Source organism: Halichoerus grypus, chromosome 12 (genome assembly GCF_964656455.1).
Source record: "Halichoerus grypus chromosome 12, mHalGry1.hap1.1, whole genome shotgun sequence".
NCBI classification, from domain to species: Eukaryota; Metazoa; Chordata; class Mammalia; order Carnivora; family Phocidae; genus Halichoerus; species Halichoerus grypus.
The window spans coordinates 37,234,179-37,258,598 of NC_135723.1; the positions used below are offsets into that span (position 1 = coordinate 37,234,179).

The window sequence follows — 24,420 nt, forward strand, 5'->3', positions numbered from 1 at the left end:
TCAGGAATCTGTTGATCTTTATGAATGCTCAAGTCTGAATATTACTAATGTAGTGTCCTTAAAAAGTTTCATTTAACAAAGTACATTTTTATGCCATATTAACATAGGTTCAGTGTATGGAGTATGATTAAAACATGACAGAAGTTTGTTTTGAGCTATGAAGTGTTTATCAGGTTTAATATTTTCACAATTTTATATAGTTTTTTTTTTTTTGAAGTGTTATTATAAGATAATTTAGTTGGAGGGGATGTGTAGTCTTTTACCTCAGCTCTTTGTCCTGAATAAGAACTTCTTAATTTGGAGCTTCATGGTTCTGAGATGGGCCAGCATGTTTCCCTCAAAGTGGTATGTAAACTTTTGTGTAGTGTATATGTTTATCTGTAAAACAGCTCCATTTCATTTATCATATTTTTCAAGAGATTCTCTTACTCTCCGAATGACTTCACTACTCCCACGGTGCATGGTTTTACATTCTCTTACTGCCCAAGGGCTTCCTTGAAAAATTTGCAACAAGGGTCATTGAAAGTTAATTGTACCCTCTGCTTGTACAGGATTATACGCTTATTTATAAAACAGCTAAACGTGAAAGATACAAATATTTTCTTCCCTTAAATGGTCTCCTGTCCATCTCTTAGGAGATCTAAGAATTTACCAAACCATTGAAACTGTTTGCATTTTAAGTCTGAATAAAGAAATTTGGTTTTTTACTTAATTATTTTGCACATCTTAAGCTACTGAGGAGAAATTACAAGAAGATAGACACTTGGTAATTTTGGACCTGTTTAAAGACCTTTGAAAATATGATTATAACTTCTAACTACCCTCATCAGACTAATTCTTTTACTCATTAAATATTTAGTAGCCCCTATTGTGTGCATTGCTCCAGGCACCTCAATATGGGCCCTCATCTATCTTATCTTCTAGTAACAGAAGCAAACGTTAAAGAAATAAATGGACAGGGTTTTGGTTTGTAACAAGTGCTATAAAGAAATATATATCAGGATAAGTGGATAGAGTCATGGAAGGCACTGATTTATACAGGATAGTCAGGAAAGGGTTCTCTGAGAAGGTAACCATTGAGAAGCATCCTGAACAATGTAAGGGAATGACGCAGAGGAGATCCAAAGGTGTGATTTTACATGACATGTCTAAAAAAGAGCAGTATGGATAACAAATATAGGCAGGATGGATAAATACAAAGCAACAGAGCAGGGTTCATGATTCAGATTTATTTTTAGGGATAGGATGTTGTGGTTATTTGAAGGATTCTTTGCAAATAATCAGTACAATTAAAATTTTATAACAATAGTGATCTTTGTGCTGTATCTATAATTGGTAAAGATTTTTTCCTATGTTTTTCAAGTCCATTGAAATTTATTTATTTTAATAACATGAAATTATGTTGTATGTTTTTTTTCTTTCCACAGACAGCAATGGATCAACTTCACATGCACTTCACTCAAGCCATTCATAATACTGTGTTTCAAGTTGTTCTTGGTTATGTGGAACTATGTTCAGGAAACACAGATACGAAATTCCAAAAGCTGCAATATAAGGATCTCTGTACAGTATGTAGTGACTTTGTTCTGTTCATATTGCCTCTCTTTTAGTTTTTGAATTCATATTCCGTTTTTCTTAGCACCTATTATTTGAAGATGCTACTGAAATAAAAAGAAATACGTTTGCCGAAAGCTTTTTTTTTTCTCCCATGTTGTTCTTTTTCTCATAATGGAAGATTGAATCACACAAATGGTAAAAGTTGATGAGATGGTACAGATTGATGGAGTGTATTTGCTTCTAAATGGACTCTTTACTCCGTCATAGCTTCTCTTACCCTTTTCTCTCAGGCTCTTAATTCTCTTCTGTGATTGCATCTAAGGTACTTCTAAGCAATCATCTTAGCTGGTTTCCTGTATACCCTTTCCATCAGTCTTTCCGTGTGTATGAATGCTGTTTCTGTCAGTATCTATAACCAATTTCTTTTCATTCTTAAAGAAACAGAGGTCTATAGGTAATATAACCACAGGTGAGAAGTGAACTGAGTTGGGCTCTGTTTTAGAATTGGTCCTGTTGATGGATTGATGTAGGGTGTGAGGAAAAGAGAATGATGAACAACTGGGAGAACAGTGAGTGGTGTCATATGTGTTTACAAGGAAGACTGATTTGTAGTGGGGAGTCATGAATTCTGTTTGATAACTATTAACATTCAAGGGGACTTGTTGAGGAGGCAGTTGGATAAAAACTTACGGAGATGAGAGCTGAAGTGATAGAGTCGTCAGAATCTAATTGTACTTAAAGCCATTATACTTGATAGGAAGATGGGGGAAAGGAGTGTAGATAAAGGAGCCATGGGACCCTTGGGCCTTATGACATTCAGGAATTAGGTAAGGAGGAGAGACCAGGAAGAAGGGCCAGAGAGAGAGCAGCTTGCTAGGTGGGGGAAAAGCTAGGAGATGGTGGAACAGTCTACAGAAGGAAGTATTTCAAGGAGAATTGACCGTAAACCTATGTCAGATGCTTCTGAGAGTCTGCATAAGGTGATATTACAGAATTGACCCTTGATTTGACAATGTGAAGGTTATTGTTGACCTTGGTCTCTTTAATTCTAGTTCAAGAATGTTCTGTGTCTCTCACTGGAGACATTCTTGAATTATTTGTAACATCAACTTAGAAAATAACAGTTCTAGGAAGTAGATATCTATTCTCTACTATAATTATGTCCAGGGATTAGTATAAAATTAAGCGAATCTTAATTCTTTAGTGAGTTTGTCAAAAGTGCGGGTTATATGTTCATTGGTATCTGAAGAAATCTTCTTACTTGAGCTACAATAAATATTCCAGGAGGATGTGATTATATATGATAGATGAAGGATTAAGTTAATAATGACAGTGGATGGTTGTTAATATAGCTTAAAAATGTCTTTAAAATCATTTTATAAATCATGAGGACTCTTTCACAAATTTAATGATTATTAACTTAAAGTGTGATATAGTTGCATAATTTCATTTTTGAATATCCGGTTTTAAGTACAGCCATCATTTGTTAAAGTTCAATGATTTTGAAATGTGTTGTTCTTATTCATATATTTTCTTAGGTTGATAGTATATATTTTTAAATTAAATATACAAGAAATCAGTTTCATTTTTTGATTCTATTATTGTTGCTGTCATGAAGAGATGATTTAAATGGTAAAGCAATTTATTACAAGTTGGTGATTTCTCTGTTACAGCAGAAAATAACTTATAATAATTAAAACAAACATTTTAAACAAATTAGGCTTTTGTCCTTCAGTCTTCTTTACTTTGGTTAAATCTGGTGTGTGTTTGTGTATGTGCATAGTATACTTTTACCATTAAATTTTTATATGTTTTTAAGTCAAAGACATATTTGTGCTCCTGCTTCTTGAGAAAGTCCTCTGTACATTTATGTAATACAAAGCTGAAAGTTGTACTTATAAATGTTTATGAACAAAAATTTGTGCTTAAAGTGTTTACCATAGGTTGTTGGGTTTTGGTTTTTTTTGGAATTTCTTTCACTGTTTTTTTTTAAAGCTGACTTTTGAAGGAGCTGTGTGTATATTTAAATTATCAGATAACAAAGGGCTTATCTTTCTTGATTTTATTTTGAGTTAATGCTTGTTAAAATGACTCCAAGAAACATCTGGTAATTCTTTATAAAATTATCTATCTATGTGTGGTAGTAGTGAGGTATATATAATTAAATTAAGGAAACAAGTGATTTATTGGTATACTAGAGCTTAGGGATAGAAACTGCCCCCTCCACCCAGAACAGCCAGCACATAGGTTATTATTCATCCAATGCAGTTGTACACTTCTGGTTTATATTCAAGCTGTGCTAAAACATTCATTGAAAGAGTTTTGAAGTGATGAGAATAGTAGCAAATGTTGATGATGGCTTCATGAAGGAATTTCTTTTGAGGAAAGGATTTAACAGAATTAGGTATGGTGGGCTCTTTATGTTGAGAGAACAGACTTAGGGGAGCTGAATAATGAGGTGAAGAATGTGATGCATTTTAAGGTGGCCCATTTTCTTTGGCACAATTCTCAATAAGAAATTAAAGAAGTTCAGAAATTACCCCAGGCCTCTAGAAGTATTTAAGTCAGTGCTGCCACAGGCAGACAGGGACGTGGATATCTCTTTGAAACCTAACTAAGTTTTAATTTGTTTTATAATATTTGAATTCTATTTGACATGTTTAAGCCAGGGAAGATTAGGAAGAAATTATTTCTCATCAGATTTGTTTATTTGTTAGTTAGTTTGATGAAAAGATGTGACCTTTTAGTAACTGAGTTCTATAAATGAAGATGATTAGCTCAGGAGAGGAAAAATGGAAGCAGCCCTTAGAAATTTAATAAATAAACTGATGAAAGGAGATTTAAATATGTTTTCCTGGTGAGAACACATATAAAGGATCTGGAATGGCACAGCTCAGGCAAGGGAGATGATTTGTGAAGGAGCCTTGTATTAGAATGTAAGGTTCTTGATTTTTTCAATATGTAGCAATTGGAAATCATTTTAGCTCTGATTAAAAGTCACTGAGAATACTTACTGAGGATGTGCTAATGGGAGAGTGTATGTGGCAATGGAATGTCAGGTAAGAAAGAAGCAACAGAGCCCTCGGGAAATGCATATAAGATGTTGACTGGTAGATTTTAGAAATGAGAAGAAAGAGTTCAGGCATTTGGGCAGTTGGTTTTCTCTGTATAATAGCAGTATTTTGAAGGAAGCCCTTAATCATAGAGTTTAAATATAACATTAAAAAATGAAATACATGAAATAGTATACTCATCAGAGTTGAGAGAGGGGTGGAGTTCCTGTAAACGGGAACAATTGTGTTTCCTTTAAATGGAAAGAGATTGGAAATGAAGAGATCTAATCATCTGCTTGCCCTTGTTCATAGTATTATTTTAAACCACTCATATCCATCTATTACTAAATGGGCTAGAATGAAATTGAACTTAAGTTTTTTGATATCCCTTTACAAAGAAATCTGGGGTAAAATTACCATTCTGTTTCTATTTACTCTGGTAAACCGAGAACTTCAGAGTTCTTAAGGCCAGCAACATCCTATCCCGTTACGAGATTTCTGCGATTTGTGTCCTGTCAACCATTGCTCTGAGTTTAAAAGCTTAGTTGGCTTTGAGCTTTTTGAAATTATTTTGTAATTGAATGTACTTACTTTTCTCTCTTTACTAAACAATGTTTTCTGAATGATTTCATTAGAAGCACAATTTTTCTTCTTACAGTTTATCTTTCAGTGTGGTTTTCCTGTTTTTCTTGAATGTATTGGCGAACTGTTGTTAGATCAGTAATTTAGGCTCCTTTAAAAATGTGTACATTATTTCGGAGCTCAAATAAATGACTGATACTTAGCAAAAATTTCAAAATGAATTAAACCTCATTCATTTCTGGAAAGGGCCAATGAAAGGGGCTTAGTGGTCATTTTACTTACTTAAAAAAATTAAGCCTTGTTTGTGATTGCATTTACATTGATGTACCCCTACATGTTGATACCAGTCTGTGGAGAGATTTATAGACACCAAGTGGATGTTATTTATTTAGTGACCTTGTAGAGAAACTTTTTGTAGGCTATTTGAAAGTTAAAAAAATTTTTTTTTACAACCTTCTTTGACAGGTTGTTGGATTTCCCTGGGAAGCTTGTATTAAGATGTTAATTAGGATGTTATTGATTAATTTTATGATAATAGAGCTGGCTAACGCTGGCTGAAATTTTCCCAACCATTTTTCAGTTTTTCATTTCCAAATGAGCTTAATGAGTTTTGAGTTCTGTTTTTGAAATGAACTTGATAATGTAGTAATAACTTTGGTGAAAAATGGAGTTTTTTTAGAAAAAACTTTGAAATCATTTCAGTGTATGTTTTCCCAGAGTCTGACACATTGGAGGTGCTTAGTAAATGTTTCTTGAGTAAATTCAATTGCCCTCCTTGTCTCTAATTGGTACGATGTTGACACAGTTCAAATTTAAGTTAAGTATGAGGGAAAGAAAACCAACATTGTGCATCTTTTGTGTGCCATGGACTTCTTTTTTAAAGATTTTATTTATTTATTTGAGAGAGAGAGTGAGTGGGGGGGTGGCTGTGGAGTGGATGGGCAGAGGGGAGAGAATCTCAAGCAGACTCCGTGCTGACCACGGAGCCTGATTTGGGGCTTGATCTCACGACCCTTAGATCATGCCCTGAGCTGAAATAAAGAGTCGGATGCTCAACCGACTGAGCCACCCAGGTGCCCCTGTGCCATGTACTTTTACAGATGCTTTATGTGTGTACATCGTAGAAAGACAAAGGGACTGCTGGTCTAACATTCCATTCTTCTAAGCTTTATAAAATTTTTCTTGTAAATACTCTCTCTTGATACTGAATTCAATGTCAGTTTTTTTGAGGGTTAGTAAATATCTTTAGTAAGATCTCTGTTGCAGGTATAGTTTATTTTGATGTTCATATAGAAACCTAAAGACAAATTCCTCTTTTTAGTCAAAAACATGTTTCTATTCCCAAATTCTCAGGGCATTTTCTGTTATGAAGAATATATTGTCTCTCATCAAACAATCATGTTTTTGCTTCTCTATAGAATTAACTGCTTCTTTATTCTTTTGCTGACTGTTTTCTGACTTAAACTAGTCTGGTATTTATATGTTCTTACATTATTTAGAGTCTACAGAGTTAGAATGTGGATTATGTAAGTAGTTGCACAAACTAAGCAATCATTAATTAACATGATGTTTACTCTTAAAACTATACATATTTGAAATCATACAAGTAAAACATAGTAGAAAAATATACATAAGCTTTAAAAAGAAGAAAATAAAAATTAATATTTATGCATGCAAAGCTGATTCTTTTAATGTGTTTGTAAGCAAATAGCTTTTAAAAGTAGGATTATGCTGTACACACAGTTTTATAACATTTTCCCCACTTTCTGTGTTATAAATAATTTTTCATTTCAGTAAATATGCTACCCACATAACTTTTAATAGCTTGACAGTATTTCAGTGTAAGATCCTGTGGATTAATTAACCAGTTTCCTATTCTTAGATATTTATTTTATTTCTAGTTTTTGTTATTATGAACAACACTGTAGTAAATATTCTTAAAGCTAAATCTTTGTACACATCTTTATTTACAATAAGTGATGAGAAATGAAATTGCATTGTCAAAGGCTTTGCATTTATAAGGATTTTGGTTCATTTTTCCAAAATTGCCCTCTAGAAAGTGTGTTACAGTTTATACTCCTCATCAGTGATGTCTGCTTTTATTCCTTTCCCTGTACACATGAATGCTGATTATTTTGTATTTATTAGCTTAATTGTCAGATACCAGAAGGTAGCATATCAAGAATAATTTATTTTGTTTATCACTCAGGCATATTTAGGATGTGAAGGAAATTAAACTGGGACATTTAATTGATTGTTGGAGTTAATTTGGTTGATTTGTTAGGCGAGTAGACCTTTTCTCTCTTATTGGAAGCTACAAATTTGAACATTTGCTCAAAGAGAAAAGTCTTTTCAGTTAGAAGAGTAATACTATACATTTACTTGAGTTGCTTCCTCAGGTCAGTTTTAGAATACTCCAAAGAATAAAGCTGTCAGATTTATTATCACATATTTTTACCATCACCACTCGTATATTTTCTTATATATGAATATATATTGATGTCTATATATTTAAAATAAAATAAAAACTAGGTTTTGGTAATTTTTTAAAATTCAAAACTTAATGATCAAAAGTTAGGTAAGGAAAAATTTTCCCTGCTATTTACTCTCTGGATTGTCAAAAACCGTTAAGGGTCTGAAATTTTATCCTACTTACAAACTGACAAGCTAGTACCTTACCCTTTCATGGATGCTGGCAAAGGACACAAGACTCCATTTTCTTAATATTCTGACTTGCTAAGCATAAGCCAGTTCCCTTATCATCACTCAGCGTTTGTTAATCAAGTAATCAGTTCAGCTCAACAAGGATAGATAAGGGTTTATAGAATTTATAATCCAGTAAGGTGTCACGTTAATTATGATCAGAGGTAGGATAAGAAAAGTTCAAACAACGTAGTGTTATTGGGGTCCAAGGAAGGCAAAACTGTATCTTATTGTTAAGAGGAGGCTGCAAGTTTTGAGGGTCTTGGATTTCAACAGCACACTGTGTGTAGCTGGGTCCTGGGGAAGTATAAGGAAATATCCTGAGCAATGGCACGAGAGGAGGAGAGCCTAGGGCAGGTGAAAGGAACCAACCTTAGGTCTTCTGGCTTGGTTTAACTGGATTTTCAGTATGAAGATTTGGTTGTTCAGTGTTCTCTGGGACTGAGTGCCTCTGGAGTGCATGCTTTGGGCTGTAGTTATTTGAGTAGCCAGTCTTCCCTCTTTGGCTAGAAATGGAGGGGTTTCCTGGTCACTTGAAACTGGCTCAGGTGTGGCAAGGCCCCTGGGCTGCCCAAGTCTAAGAACCTGTCAGTGTAGTGTAGACTGCTGGGCGGTGTGTGTGTGTGTGTGTGTGCTGGTGTGTGTGTGTGTGTGTGTGTGATGGGGGAGGGTTGGGAGTAAAAGTTAATGTGTGTGTATGTGTGTGTGTGTGTGTGTGTGTGGTGGGGGAGGGTTGGGAGTAAATGTTAAAGACCCAACCTGTTTTTAGAGCATGGCATTTACTGCCAGCAGAAACAAAAAATAATTTACTGGTAGAAGGCTGTTCTTGAGACCTTCAAGAAACCCTATTTTTAATTTGATGGTGCTTTTACATTTAAATACTACCCTTTTTTTGGTGATAATCTCAGTTTAGGGGTTCCCAGCATTTTATTGATTGTAACTTTGGGAGATAATTATGTATTCTGACTACACCTGCTTTGCTTATTTTATAGTATTAACCTGTCTATTTGATTCATGCCATTTAACAGCAATTCAAAAAAACCCGAGAATGGTTTAAAGGAGACCGTTCTGTTTCACAATTTAGCACTTCACAAGGAATTTCACAAGGTGCTAGTTACTTAGTTCCAAGGTGCTAGTTACTTAGTTCCAATGGTTTAGAGGAGACACTTCTGTTTCACAGTTTAGTACTTTACAAGCAATTTCTCAAGGTGCTAGTCACTTAGTTCCAAGTTAGGATCATTTATATCATACAGATAAATATGATTTTGTGGGTATATATAATTTTAGTATTAATGATAAAATGGGAGATGAGAGTGACTATTTTCTTACCATGATATGTTTGTGTTTTTTTTTTATTTTTTTAAAAATATTTTATTTAGGGCGCCTGGGTGGCTCAGTCATTAAGCGTCTGCCTTCAGCTCAGGTCATGATCCCAGGGTCCTGGGATCGAGCCCCACGTCGGGCTCCCTGCTCTGCGGGAAGCCTGCTTCTCCCTCCCCCACTCCCCCTGCTTGTGTTCCCTCTCTCGCTGTGTCTCTCTCTGTCAAATAAATAAATAAAAAAAATAAAATCTTAAAAAAAAAAAAAATTTTATTTATTTATTTGACAGAGAGAGACACAGCGAGAGAGGGAACACAAGCAGGGGGAGTGGGAGAGGGAGAAGCAGGCTTCCTGTGGAGCAGGGAGCCTGATGCAGGGCTCGATCCCAGGACCCTGGGATCATGACCTGAGCTGAAGGCAGACGCTTAACGACTGAGCCACTCAGGTGTCCCTATGTTTGTGTTTTTAAATCATGAATGAATCTATTTTGGTACAAGGAAAGTTTTGCTACAGCTTATGTACATTGTTGTCTTTGGAGAGTCATAGTGTTTAAAGCTTCAGAGAGAACGTAGGTTATTTGCTTTATCCAGGGGTGTTTAGATAAATGAAGTGATATTATAGCCTCATGACCAAGTAGGTCACAAAATTGGGCCCCAAGCCCAAATGTGTTCTGTCCACTCCACTATACTGTGCACATCTCTGGCTTCCAATGGTTAGAAAGTACTGAAGATGTTCGTATTTTGTACAGCTTGGCCCTTACAGAAATAATTAGTGGTTGGAGAGATCTTATAATTGCTTGGCCCAGAGATTTATTTAGGTCCAGAGTTCAGCCTCCCCAGAGATGTTTTTAGCTCCTGGGTCTAGTGCCGTTTGGATCTGCAGCATACTTCCTGAAGCCTCCCAGACGGGCAGTAGTACCAGCTTCTGGTGATGTAGCTCACAGTGCTAACAGGATTCATCTAGAGATACTGCTAACTCTGTTGTTTTTTGAAATCCATCTATCAGTGTGTGTATGAAGTTGGGGATGGGGGGATGGCAGCGCTGGGAGTTTTGGGTCCCTGTGAGGATGCCAAGACATCTGTTCCTTTTATGTTTGTCAGGATGTGATTAGAGTGCTAAATCAAAATGAAACAAGAACAAAAAATACCTTAAGAATTTAAGATAATCCTAAGAATTTTTATTTTGACGTTGTAATTTAAAAATCATCTTCCTGAAATTTTTGTAGGTATTTGGTAATAGAGATTTCTGATGTGTATAAAAGCAAATTAATAAGAATTAAAAAGCTAAATCTGGCATTCTCCTTTTTTCATATGTACCACTTAGCTCTGCACTTAAGCAAGTTTTAAAAGATGGCATTTTTTTTTCATTGTGTGCTTCAAATTGGAAGAGCATGCTCCTATTCGTTTCATGTTCTTTGAAAATGACCTCTAGATTTTTACTTATTGTTTATAATTAAGGCTGAGATGTTGCTGGTTTTACTAAGCTAATATCATCCTTTTTATTTTGACCAGGTAGGTTGGTTGAAGTAGTTAAATAGCAGAAATGGAAGGTGCAGAGTGTTACTTTAGCCAACAGTGATGGAATAGCATATCCTTTCTGTGGATTTTTTGAAAGTGTTAATCAAGATTTGATTAAGAAGCCTATTTTGATGTTTGAATAGTGAAGCATAGTGGAAATGCTGTGTTGGACTTTCTACTTATAATGTTACATTATAACATCCAGATTTGTGAATATTCTCCAAATCCTTTCCCCAAGAATATTTGTTGCCTTTTATAATCCTCAGAGTTACTAGACATGTATGTTACCTGTATATGGGTTATGGATTTTTAAAAAATTATATTACTTAAAATATACTTTCTTTTCTACATGTTTTTTGAGATATTTCTAAAATACTATTCTTTTTCTTTTCCACTTACCTCACAACTTTTGCTGAATGAATTGAAACTACTAGCTTTCAGCCAAAGAATGGCAATGGAGAATAGCTCTAGAACATAGAAAAATATTTGATAATTAAATTTCTGTTTCCCATATATTCTTAATTTTTATTTATTTATTTATTTTAAGATTTTATTTATTTATTTGACAGAGAGAGATAGCGAAAGAGGGAACACAAGCAGGCGGAGTGGGAGAGGGAGAAGCAGGCTTCCCGCTGAGCAAGGAGCCCGCTGCGGGGCTCGATCCCAGGACCCTGGGATCATGACCTGAGTCGAAGGCAGATGCTTAATGACTGAGCCACCCAGGCACCCCTATTCTTAATTTTTTTTTTTTTTTTTTTTTTTTTTTTTTTTTTTTAAAGATTTTATTTATTTATTTGAGAGAGAGAATGAGAGACAGAGAGCATGAGAGGGAGGAGGGTCAGAGGGAGAAGCAGACTCCCTGCCGAGCAGGGAGCCCGATGCGGGACTCGATCCCGGGACTCCAGGATCATGACCTGAGCCGAAGGCAGTCGCTTAACCAACTGAGCCACCCAGGCGCCCACCCCTATTCTTAATTTTTAAAACAGAATTTAAAGACATGTTATTTTAGTTCTTTTGGGGTGTCTCACTGTGAATATTTTCTAAATGGATCAATTCAAGACTTTCATTGCTATTATTGATAGGTGATACGAACATGGAACTGGGATTAGAGTATGGCATTCCCCTGCCTTGGTATTTCTGGTCTTATCCTAAATGAACCGTCCCTTAATTGGGACTTGAACTGAGATGAAGTGTTAGGTATTTAGTAATTGGTGGGCAGATAAAACTAGTGATGAGGTAGGCAGATCCAGGAATCTCTAACAGTGTTTTATGAAAGGCAGAAACTTCAGTCCCCAGTGGTTTATTGTGTAAGGCTTGTGACCGCTAAGTTGCGGAACTCATGCTGGCTGGACCCAGGGCTTCCAATTCCTTCTGTAGGCTTCTTCCTGTTATGTCCTGCTGGTGTGAAGAAGAATCGATGTCTGAGGGGAAGTTTCATGGTCTGTTAATTCAGAAACTCAAATTCTCTTCTTGGCCTATCTTTTATTTTTTGATTACTTATGCAATTATTTGCTTATTTGCTGGTTTCTTTGAATTTCTTTTGTTATAATTATGATTCACCCATGTCCGTGTGATAAGATTCTCTACTTGTAATTTAGAGGTGATTCTTATAAATTGATGAGAGAACACTAGTTGTGAATGATTTTAGTAATAAGGTGTTAAAAGCATAAGAAGCATTTGTTGCTATGAGAGTTGACACCAGTTGGTTGCATGGTACAGAGAAAAGTGGTTTTTGGAGTCCAGTTTTAAAATGAAAGGACTCTTTTAACTTATTGCCAAAATGGTCTTCACGTGCAGAAATTAACATATCTGGGCTTAAATGTATTAAAAACAGTATTTTTTCTCTCTCCCACCTTGCCCTCTTTCCTTAAACTATTTACTGCATGTGTATTTAGTACAAAGAATCTCTACATTTGTTTCTATTTTAGAATATAAATTTAGGCAAGAGTCATCTTGTTATCTGGTGCTCAGTACGTCATAGTCTTATGTTTGTACATATGAACATATTTGTGAAGATAATGCAATTTATATTCTTTTGGAAGACTTTCAGGCATGTGCAGTGGTTTAGCTAGATTTGTGAATTATTTACACTTGGATCAGTTTGGTGAGAAAAAGCTTGCTATAACTTCAATAATGCCAACTTTTTTTTGGAAAAGAATTTACATATACGTCTTTGTGTATCTCATCCAAACCCATTACATTTCAGCAAATCATCAAGAGGTAACATAGTAAAGAACCTCCTTTTCCTCGAATAAATAGGCAAATAATGTAGCTAGACAGCGTCTGGGTAGAAAATAGAAGGTAGTGGTAGTTCTAAGATTTAATTTTCTGGTTTGTTAAACTGTGACAAGTATAATAAAAATTAATTGGTGAACTATAACACAGTTATTTGTATAGTCGTAATTTTTCTTTGGGAAGAAATAAGACTAACACTGTCTTCCTTTTTTCTACCCGAAAGAATGTTGGGATATAATTAGATTAAATTTATTTGCATAATATAAATATAAATTTATGTAAAGTTGAGTTTATGAAGGTGAAAAAAAATTGACTTGTAAAAGAGTACCTTTATTCAGGTGAATGATTGCTGGGAGTTGCAGCCCAGAACATTTTTGTGATTTTTTTCTTTCCTTTGCCTTCTGCTTTTAGCTTTTTCCTGACCTTGTGCATCAGGATCAAGTTTTTATTACATGAGTGTGCTATAAGGGATATGTAGTGATGGGATAAAGATAAACCAAGGGGGAAAAAATCAAGACTGGTTCATTGTAAAGGTGGTAATTACAAAAGTAAACATGAAATGTAAACATAAAAAATTACTCCAAATTATGGTATAAGTGTGGAAAAATATTTTTTATTCATCTCTGCCAGCCGTGTGTAAATCTGGATGGTCATTCTAATTCTTCTCTGAATATGTACCTATAGCCAATGTGGTATGTTTAGAGAAGTGTCACTTCCTCTTACATTTCTTCCATTTCATCCCCAGCCCCACCTTGTAAAGATAACTAACTTCAATATTTTCTTGTTTATCTTCTCTCTTTATTTTTGTGATGATATCAGATATATGCATTAAATTTTTTCTATTTCTTATGACATATGTATAATTTTAAGTATATATTTTTTATATTGTATATGTAACTTATATGTTATACATATAATTTAAAATTTTTCCCTTTCTCATATATGTATGTCATGAAGGGGAAATTTTTTTTAAAATTTTTAAAAAATTTTAATTCCAGGTATTAAGGAGGGCACGTATTGCATGGAGTACTGGGTGTTATATGCAAACAATGAATCATGGAACACTACATCAAAAAGTAATGATGTACTGTAGGGTGACTAACATAACAGAATAAAATTAAATTAAATTAAAAAAATTTTAATTCCAGTATCATTAACATACAGTATGATATTAGTTTTAGGTGTACAACATAGTGATTCAACAATTCAATACATTACTTAGTGCTCATCAAGATAAGTGTACTCTTTTTTTTTTTTTTTTGAGAGGAAGAGCGTGAGGGAGCTGGAGAGAGAATCTTAAACAGGCTCCCCGCCCAGTGTGGAGCCTCATGCGGGCTCAATCCCATGACCTGAGCCAAAACCAAGAATCAGATGCTTAACTGCCTGAGCCACCCAGGCACCCCCAAGATAAATGTAGTCTTAATCCTCTTCACCTATTTTACCCATCCCCTCACCCACCTCCCCTCCTGGATGGAGCTAGAGAATATAATGCTAAGTGAAATATGTCTGTCAGAGAAAAAATTTATGTGGACTTTTAGAAACAAAACAAATGAACAAAGGAAAAAAAGAGACAAACCAAAAAACAGACTCTTAACTATAGAGAACAAACAGATGGTTACCAGGAGAATTTTTTTTTTAATTAAAAAAATTTAAATATGCATGTATCCGCTTATTATTTTTCATAGTTGTGTAGTACTCTTTTGTGTGTATGAACAGTAGTCTATTCAACCAATCTCCTGTTTGGACATTTAGATAGATTCCAGTATTTCGCAGTTACAAATAATCCTTCACAATGAATAACCTTGTGCATATATATTTTCACATTGTTTGAGTGGTATCTTCAGGATAAATTCCTAGAAGTAGGATTGCTGGGTCAAAGGGAACATACACATGTAGTTTTGTTAAACAGTGCCAAATTTCCTGCCGTAGGGTTATGTCATCCTTCATTCCCACCAGCAATGTATGACAGTGGGTACTTTTTCACAGCCTCGACAACAGAATAGAGTGTCAAAGATAAACAAAGCCAAATACTAAATTAAAGTTGTATGGACAGATTTTAACTAGTAATATCCTGTTGAAATAGGGAAAAGAATCCAGTGTGAACCAGGCTCAACTTCCATTTGTACAGAGATGACTGGGTGTTTTAAAGGGAGGGAGATGAGGCAGGGCTCAGAGTCAGGGAATGAAAAATTGCAGAAAACAGGAAGTGGGGGTTAGTCCCTGTGAAGCCCATCTGGGTTTGCTAACTGGGCTTATTGAAGTTAGACTCCCACTCTCTCCCTCAGAGCCTGGGAGATGGGGGCCCTATCTTCAGGTGTTACCTGGAACAGACAGTAAATTCTTTTGGCAGGCTTGAGTTTTCTCAGAGAGGCACTTTAACGGGGACTAGGGTCATCCTAGGGATGCAGCCTTGGGCTGTTAGAAACTATGTTAGTGTTTTGTTCAGGTTTTTATAGGCCAAGAATGAGGCCTAGCTTAGAGGATCTTGGCTAGAGTTTGGTCAAGGAGAGAATCTTTGTTAATAGTCAGCTTTAAAATTCTCACCAATCTGATGAGTGAGAATTTGTGTCTTATTGTAGTTTTAATGTTCATTTGTCCTATTAATGAATGAAGTTGGACATGTTTTCATAGGTTTAATGGCCATTTTTGTATCTCTATTTGTGCAGTTTGCTTGTGACTTCTTCCCATTCTTATATAGGATGTTATATAGGATGTTTGGTCTTTTTCCCCAAAACTTTTAAGAGTTCTTTATAGATGCAGGATATTAACTCTTTGTTGTGATATATGTTGTGAATATTTTTTCAAGTTTGTCATTTGTCTTGGCTTTGCTTATGGTGTTTCGTGTTGCCATGTAAATTCTTTTTTAAAATTTTTATGTACTAAAATGTATCAAATTTTACATTTTATTACCTCTGAATTTTGAGTCATAGTTAGACTTTCCCTATATCAAGCTGAGAGAAGAATTAACTCAAGTTTTCTTCTAGTGCTAGTATAGTTTTATTTTTTACATTTAGATCTCTTATCCATTTGGAGTTTATTCTTGTGTATGGTATGAGGAATGGATTATTATTTGTATATATGAATGCTGTTGTTTTTTGCATTAATTTTGTGACCTGCTACCTTGCTAAATTATTTTGCTTGAGTTAGTTTTATTATTGATTCTCTAAGAATTATATTCTAGATATATTATTATCATTTGCAGACAGAAATTATTTGATTTCTTCTTTTCCTGTTTATTTGCTTCTTACTCTTTTCTCTAGTCTAATAACATTGGCTAATACTTCCAGAACATTGTTAAATAGTGGTGGGGATAGTAGGCATCCTTGTCTTGTTCCTGACCACAGTGGGTATTGCCTTAGTTTCCTTATCTTAAAGAAATATCCATCCATTTTAATTTTTTTATGAGTTATTATTAGGAACGGCTGTTGAATTTTGTCAAAAGGTTTATTCGAGCATCTGTTAGGATAATCATTTGGTTTTTCTTGTTAGACTGTTAATATGGTGAATTATATTAATAGATTTTTTTAGATTAAACCATCCTGCTATTCTTGGCATAAACCCAACTCAGGTAGTCTGACTCCAGAGCTTAACAACTCCTTTATTTTACTACTTCCTAGTTGAGTTTCAGAGATTTGACTTGCTTGCACAAAAGTGAACTGAGCCATACAAGTTCATGTTTTTATTAATTGCTTGATGAATGTTTTAATAAACATGGAGCTTAGAGGAGGGAAAGAATGTTTTGAAAGACAGAGGACCACTACCAACCTGTGCTGTCTTAAGCATCAATCACACCATAGCCATATTTGCTATGTAACTTATTTCTACTAGCTCTGTACTTTGGAGGGCTTAGTATATACCAGTCTTACTAGCCTTTTAGTGTTTTATTGGCACGATTGGTTGTGGTAGATTGATTACAAAAGGAAGAAATGCTACGAAATCTCAAATGATGAAGCAAATGCTCCATTATGACAGCCTGCAAAATAGAATGGAGGCATCACTCTACCCACAGAAAAAGAGGGCAGAATGACAAGCTGGTAGTTTATACAAAGGATAGAGGGGGAAAAAGATACTCATTTTCATTAGGGAGATTTGAGACTACATATTGTTTCATAGTTATGTTATATAAAACATTATTTTAAAATGTTACTAATAGATATGGAATATCTATAATATCCATGTGATTTCTAGAATTTAGAGATCGTCAAAGGTACTTAAGTTACACAAATGACATAATGGATTGATTTCCTTTTTCCAAGTTGTGATAATTTTTAAAGTTGACTTTGCTCATTTTCTTCAGCATGTTACACCAGACAGCTATATTCCATGCCTTGCTGACCTGTGCAAAGCACTGTGGGAAGTTATGCTCAGCTATTACAGGACTATGGAATGGCATGAAAAGCATGACAATGAGGATACTACTTCTGCTTCTGGTAGGAAGTTATTTTATTTTAAAAACAACTATAAATATGCCATATTTCTGGAATAGGGAGAAAGAAAAGGGATAGCCATTTCAGGAACTTTAGTGACCCATAGGTTAAATATTCACTGAAGAAAGTCATTCAGTGTCTATAAAAGCTCCATTAACTTTGGGGATTAACTGGACCAAAGGACTTCTTAAGTGATAGATATTACCAGCTTTCAGGAATATGTGGTGATGGCTTTAGGACTAAATTATTAACAAAGGGCTTTTAAAAAATTAATTGCAAACTAGGTAAGACATTGGTCTGTCCAATTTACTGTAAAATTAATGCTAATGTTTAATATTAAATCTATTTGCTAATTTGCAAGTTGTACTAATAAAGCTAGATTCTAAGAATTAATAATTATATTTTTCTGGGGTGCCTGGGTGGCTCAGTCGGTTAAGTGTCTGCCTTCGGCTCAGGTCATGATCTCAGGGTCCTGGGATCGAGCCCCATGTTGGGTTCTGCACCCCCTCCTGCCACTTATGTTCTCCCTCTCTCAAATAAATAAATAAAATATTGAAAAAAAATAAAAATCGTAATTATACTTTTCTTCCTATGAAAACACAGCAGGACTTAAAATTTTATAAAAAACAAGGTTTTAAAATATTAATATTTGAATGGAAAACACAACTTTAAATGACTATGGTATAGTCAGCTACATAAAGAACAAATCTTTGAGGAATTATTAACTAGACATTATATTTAAATTACTTCATTTGTATAATTATATCTTAAGTGATCATCCTTGAACAATATGATTAAGTATTCAAAATACTTTTAAAGTAATAAATGTTTTTATCAGCATTCTGTTTAATATGGGCAAAATAAATTATACTGCACAGGTTTTTTGTATTGCATACAATTTAATGTAGCTAGTCAATCAAATTATTTTAGTAACTTCTAATTTCTGAGGTGTTTGGTTTCTGTGTTTGGGTGCGTGGAAGAACACAAATCGTATTGTAGGATTCTTACAGTATAGAAGGCATAAGTTTAATATTTTTCTTGACTCATAAGAAGTTTATAAATATAGATAGTAAATATAGATAGCAAAAAATAACAGAGGAAGATTCTATAGAAGGATTTTCATCCTTTTAGGAATATTGCTGGGGGGATGGTAAAGGAAGGGAGGAGGAGAAAGCAGAGAAGAGGGGGCCAGGTTTCTAGGCCAGACTGTTCTTACCCAACTCCTGTACTCTCATCCCTGTACTACCCAGGTGAGCACGGGTGTTGCAGTCAGAGATACCTGCTTTAGATTTTTGACTGCCATTTTCCAAAGATGAGAATGTGAAGAAGTTTATCTTCTCCAGGCCTCAGCTTCCTTTTTAAAGTGGGAGGTTAAAAAATCAAAACAAACAAACAGCTCCATAGGGTAGTAACGCATCTACCCGTAGATTTGCTATAAAGTTTAAGGATAATGTAACGTGCTTACACTGGTTGTTGTTAATATCAAAGGAAATGGGTCAAGAGATAATAATGATGATAATGATGACAAAATGTCCACAGGCCTTTTTTTTTTTTTTTTTTAATCTCAGGTTACTTAGGGAATTGCTAGGATTACTGGGACCCCAGACCTTCACAAGTTTATCCTGTTTTGGCAACTTTTATTTTTTTCTAGATGCAGAAACTATTAAGACATTTCAGCACCTCTTTTCCCTTTTCTAGTACATTATTTAGGGAGAAACCAGAGAGAAAGTTTGGAACAATATTAATACACACTTGAAATATAAGAGTTTAGGGGATGATACATACTCATCATAGTGAAGTTTGCTTTTTTGCTTCAGGCTCATAGATTGCATGTATTGTTGTATATATGTATGTATTTTCATTGGGGTGTAAAGTCAAACTTAAAACACTGAGCCTTATATACTTATTAGTACTCTTTGCTAAAATTCCTTGACCTGATTCTGGCTATCTAAAGAATATTCAGGACCTTGATTAGCCTAACATCTGACAATATCTTGAACTTGAAAAAGTCATTTGTTCACCTGCAATTAATCCTTTCATATTCACATTAAGGAATACAATTGTAGGAGTCAGTAATTTGAACTTTTTTCTTCCCAGAACGTCATAAAGCTGATAGGGGCTCAAGAGGTTGTTTGCTGTAGCCTTATAGTGATACTGCTGGCATCCTAACGCTTTACCATTCTAAAAGAAAACTCTAAAGCTGTCATCCAGGTGCACTGCTGGGTCCCTAATAGCCAGACCATACAGATAATAAAGCTTAAGCTGTAGGAGTGGTCAGAGGTACACTAGGCGTGAATATGGGCCCTGGCCTATGCAAGGGCCTTTTGCTGGTTACCAGTGCTCACCCTACTAGCCTAAGGTGAAATAGTATTCTCAGTTGTTCCACAGTTTATTCAAAAAAAGGCATAATCTTTTTAATATAAATGTATATATGTGTATTTTCAGTTGCTTTTAGGGGGAAATTTGTTTTCAAGCAGGTCATTGCTCTCACCTGTTGAACTGGACATTGTTAGATTCTTTGTTAGACTATTCTGGATCATGAAAGATATAAAACATGTGCACGAGCAGTTCTGCAATCTGTACCCTTGTTAACATGCACATTAACTGATAATTAGGTTAATGGGTCTGGTAATGCCCCGGCAGTAGGCAGTATATAAGTCATTGAGAACCCAGTGTCTGGGATCACATTATCCAACTTGGAATCCCAGCTCCAATCGCATATGTACTGAGTGGTCTTAGGTGTAAAATACTTAACATTTCACAGTCTTAAGTTTATGTATCAAATGCGTTTAATCCTAACACTTATTTTTGACATTGTTTTGATTGTATAAATATTGAACATATTTTCTATATTTTACATGGGCTTACAATATATGAGAGTTAAAATGATTTTTTTTTTTTTTGGGAAAACAAAAATGTTGTGAAGCAAATCTGAAAATATGTATCCTCTTTTATTTTCAGAAGGGAGTAATATGGGTACTGAAGAAACTAATTTTGATCGTGGCTACATAAAAAAGAAATTAGAACACGGACTTACACGAATATGGCAGGTTTGGGTTTTTTAAATTATTTTTTTTACAAAAGCAATAGAAACTTTCATGTCTAAATTGTTTAGAAATTCAGTGTTTGAATTTTCTGTACTCATTTGCATTCCTATATAGTTAATTCTATGTTAGTTTTTCTTTGGACTAAATCTGTCCTTTAACTTCTATAATTTAGTTCACAGTTGTATTTGACTATAAATTTTTAATTTGAAAAATTTCCATTGGAAATATACATATATTCCTTTATTACGTTTTTTCTTTTAGTGTCCTAGCAAATGTATGCTTTCCTAAAGAAATTGCTTTCTTATTGAGATACTCTGTTTATTTTTATTTCATTCATTTGTGTTTTCTTTCCTTTTCTATTAATTTTAGGAAAAGGATAACTAAATAGGTGATATAGTTGGGTTGAAATCTAGTATAGAATGAAAAAAAATTTTCTCAGTCAATGATTTTTGTGCCTTGAAGGCATCTTATGTGTTTATTGGCTGAATGTATCTTCTTTAACTTTTATTTTGCAGTTTAGTAGCATAGTTGTTGTTATCAGATAATTAAATTTGTTAATTTGTTAAAATTTATTATTTCCTAGATAAAAGTATAATTTCTTTGAAGATAACTCTTTTTTGTTCTTTTTGGACTGCTCTTTTGGATCATATGGTAACTCTATTTTTAATTTTTTGAGGAACCTCAATCCTGTTTTCCAGAGTGGCTGCACCGATTTACATTCCCACCAACAGTGCACAAGGGTTCCTTTTTTTTTCACATCCTCGGCAACACTTGTTATTTCTTGTCTTTTTGATTTTAGCCATTCTAATAGTTATAAGGTGATATCTCATGGTTTTGATTTGCATTTCCCTGATGATTAGTGACATTGAGCATCTTTTCATGTGTCTGTTCTCCATCTATGTATCTTCTTTGGAAAATTGTCTACTCAGGTCCTCTGCTCATTTTTAATTGGATTATTTGGGTTTTTTGCTGTTGAGTTATAGAATTTCTTTATATATTTTGGGTATTAACCCCTTAAAATTTTACATAGGCTTACAATATATGAGAATTAAAATGATTTTTTTGGGAAAACAAAAACGTTGTGAAGCAAATCTGAAAATGTATCCTCTTTTATTTTCAGAAGAGAATAACATGCCTTTGCAAATATCTTCTCCCATTCATTAGGTTGCCTTTCCATTTTGTTGATGGCTTCTTTTACCATATAAAGTTCTTTATTTTGATTTAGTCCCAATACCTTATTTTTCCTTTTGTTTCTCTTGCCTGAGGAGACATATAGCAACATATAAAGATGTTGCTAAGGCTAATATCCAAGAGATTACTGCCTGTGTTTTCTTTTAGGAGTTCAATAGTTTCAGGTCTCACATTTAGGTATTTAATCCATTTTGAGGGTTTTTTTTTTTTTTTTTTAAAGATTTTATTTATTTGAGAGAGAGCAAGAGTGCAAGTGGGTGGAGGGAGAGGGACAAGCATACTCTGTGCTGAGCACAGAGCCTGATGCCGGGCCCGATCTCAGGACCTGGAGATAATGACCTGAGCTGAAATCAAGAGTTGGATGCTTAACCAACTGAGCCACCCAGGTGCCCCTGTTTTAGTTTGTTTTTGTGTATGGTTTAAGAAAGTGGTCCATTTTCATTCTTCTGCATGTAGCTGTCCCGTTTTCCCAGCATCATATATTGAAGAGACTGTCTTTTCCCCATTGTATATTCTTGCCTCCTTTATCATAGATTAATTGACCATACAAGTGTAGGTTTATTTCTGGGCTCTCTATTCTGTTCCCTTGATCTATGTGTCTGTCTTTGTGCCAGTACCATACTATTTTGATTACTACAGCTTTATAGTATAACTTGAAATCTGGGATTGTGATACCTCCAGCTTTGTTGTTTTTTCTCAAGATTGCTTTGGCTATTCAGGGTCTTTTTCATGGTTCCATACAAATTTTAGGATTATTTATTCTAGTTCTGTGAAAAATGCTGTTGGTACTTTGATAGGGATTGCATTAAATCTGTAGGTTGCTTTGGGTAGTATGGATATTTTAACAATATTAGTTCTTCCAGTCCACGAACATGGAATATCTTACCATTTGTTTGTGTTGTCTTTAGTTTCTTTTATCATTGTTTCATAGTTTTCAGAGTAAAGGTCTTTCACCTTTTTGGTTAAGTTTATTCCTAGGTATTTTATTCTTTTTGGGACAATAGTAAGTGGAATTATTTTCTTAATTTCTCTTTCTGCTACTTTGTTATTAGTTTATAGAAACACTACCAATTTCTAGGTATTAATTTTGTGTCTTGCAACTTTACTGAATTCGTTTATTACTTCTAGTAGTTTTTGGTCAAGTCTTTAAGGTTTTCTGTGTATAATATCCTGTCATCTGCCAGTGACAGTTTAAGTTCTTCTTTACAAATATGGGTGGTGCTTCTTTCTTTTTCTTGTCGATTGGTGTGGTTAGGACATCCAGTACTGTGTTGAATAAAAGTTATAGTAAGAGTAGCATCTTTGTCTTGTTCCTGATCTTGGAGGAAAAGCTCTCAGTTTTTTTAACATTGAGTATCTTAGCTGTGGGGTTTTCATATATGGCCTTTATTATATATTAAACTACTTTTTAATTTACCATTAATTACAGGTATGGGCTAACTTTTTTCTGGGAATATTATGTATACTGGAAAGGGAAATCTCATACTCATTAAATATACATCTAAGGTCAGATTATGAGTTGTTTCTGATTTAATCTCCTGATTTAGTCTCCTACTAATAGACACCAATCGTACTTAGTTAAAATTGTAGAATCCACAATGGAATTTTTGGTAGTTCAGTGTGCTTTGAAATATTGACCTGGCATTTTATATAGCTAGTTTCCATACAGTCTGGCAACTTGATGTCATTCCAGATCTAGGAAAGTCTGCTGAATATGAGGTTTAGTAAAGCTATTCTCATTTAAGCATTTGGCCAGTTTAATGCAAGTGATCATGCTTTTGAGTATAGATTATTGTGTTGTAGGTTTCAAGCTTTAGAATATCTTCATCTCCACCACTCCCAAGTCTCATTTGCCACCCCCCCCCATTCTCAATAGTTCTAAAACAGTATTTTGCAGACTTTAGGAACTCATTGAGTGTTAATTGAAATTATAAGGCTCAATTCAGTTGAAAAAAGCAAAACCTCTGAAAAACAAATGTTTTTTGATAACACATTCAGCAGGCAAAACCTGACCTGATTTGAATTCATTCAGCAGCAGAACCAGACCTGTATTGTCATTAAGCTTTTTTGTGTAGTATTTATTTATCGCATTAAAGTGAACGTTTATATGTTGCAGGAATATTAATGTGTTTTATTTTGGGATACTGCCCCCACTGGGGGGTGTTAAATGTATATGCTATATGTGCCATGATACGTTTCTAACATCTGAAATCTTGAATTCCAAAGCACAAGTTAGCATGTGACAATTTATATACATTTATTATAAATGTATATAGAGATAATGAAAAATGATTGAAAAGCATAAGAAGATACTTAACTTTTTTAACATAAAAACTAAAAGTCAGAATGACTGTGATTTTTTTATATGAAAATTTTTAGAGTATTTTCCATGCATTTTGACTCAAATAGAAAATCTGTAAGAAAAAAGGTTGTATGAGTTGTACCATTTGGCAGACACTGTGGAATTAAGAACACGGTGGTGAATCCATGATACTTGACCTTATGGAGCTTACGAATCTATATGAAAGTTTCAATCTTCCAAGATTTTCATTTTCATCTTTAAATATTTGATACATAAGAAATTATTCATATTATTCTTATGCTACTTATTTCTTTTTGTTATAGAGCATTGGGGTTGCAATATTTCTACTTTCTGTGAATTTGAGGTTTTCTTTACATCCTAGAATGCCACCCACTTTAAAAATTTTTGCTTGAGCATTTGGAAAATAACTGTATTTTTTTTTCTGGTAGGGTTAAGTCCTCTGTGTATATTAGAGCAAGCTTATTA

The 24,420-nt window shown here is 34.4% G+C and overlaps 1 protein-coding gene across 2 annotated transcripts in view; it reads left to right on the forward strand.

Annotated features, from left to right (window-relative positions):
- VPS50 (VPS50 subunit of EARP/GARPII complex) overlaps window positions 1-24,420 on the forward strand; it is a 130,955-nt gene that overhangs the window by 39,789 nt on the left and 66,746 nt on the right. For both annotated transcript variants that reach the window (XM_036113279.2, XM_036113280.2), the window contains 3 exons: window positions 1,428-1,568; window positions 17,265-17,397; window positions 20,356-20,444. In XM_036113279.2, coding sequence (XP_035969172.1) covers window positions 1,428-1,568; window positions 17,265-17,397; window positions 20,356-20,444 — 363 coding nt within the window. The remainder of the gene's footprint in view (window positions 1-1,427; window positions 1,569-17,264; window positions 17,398-20,355; window positions 20,445-24,420) is intronic.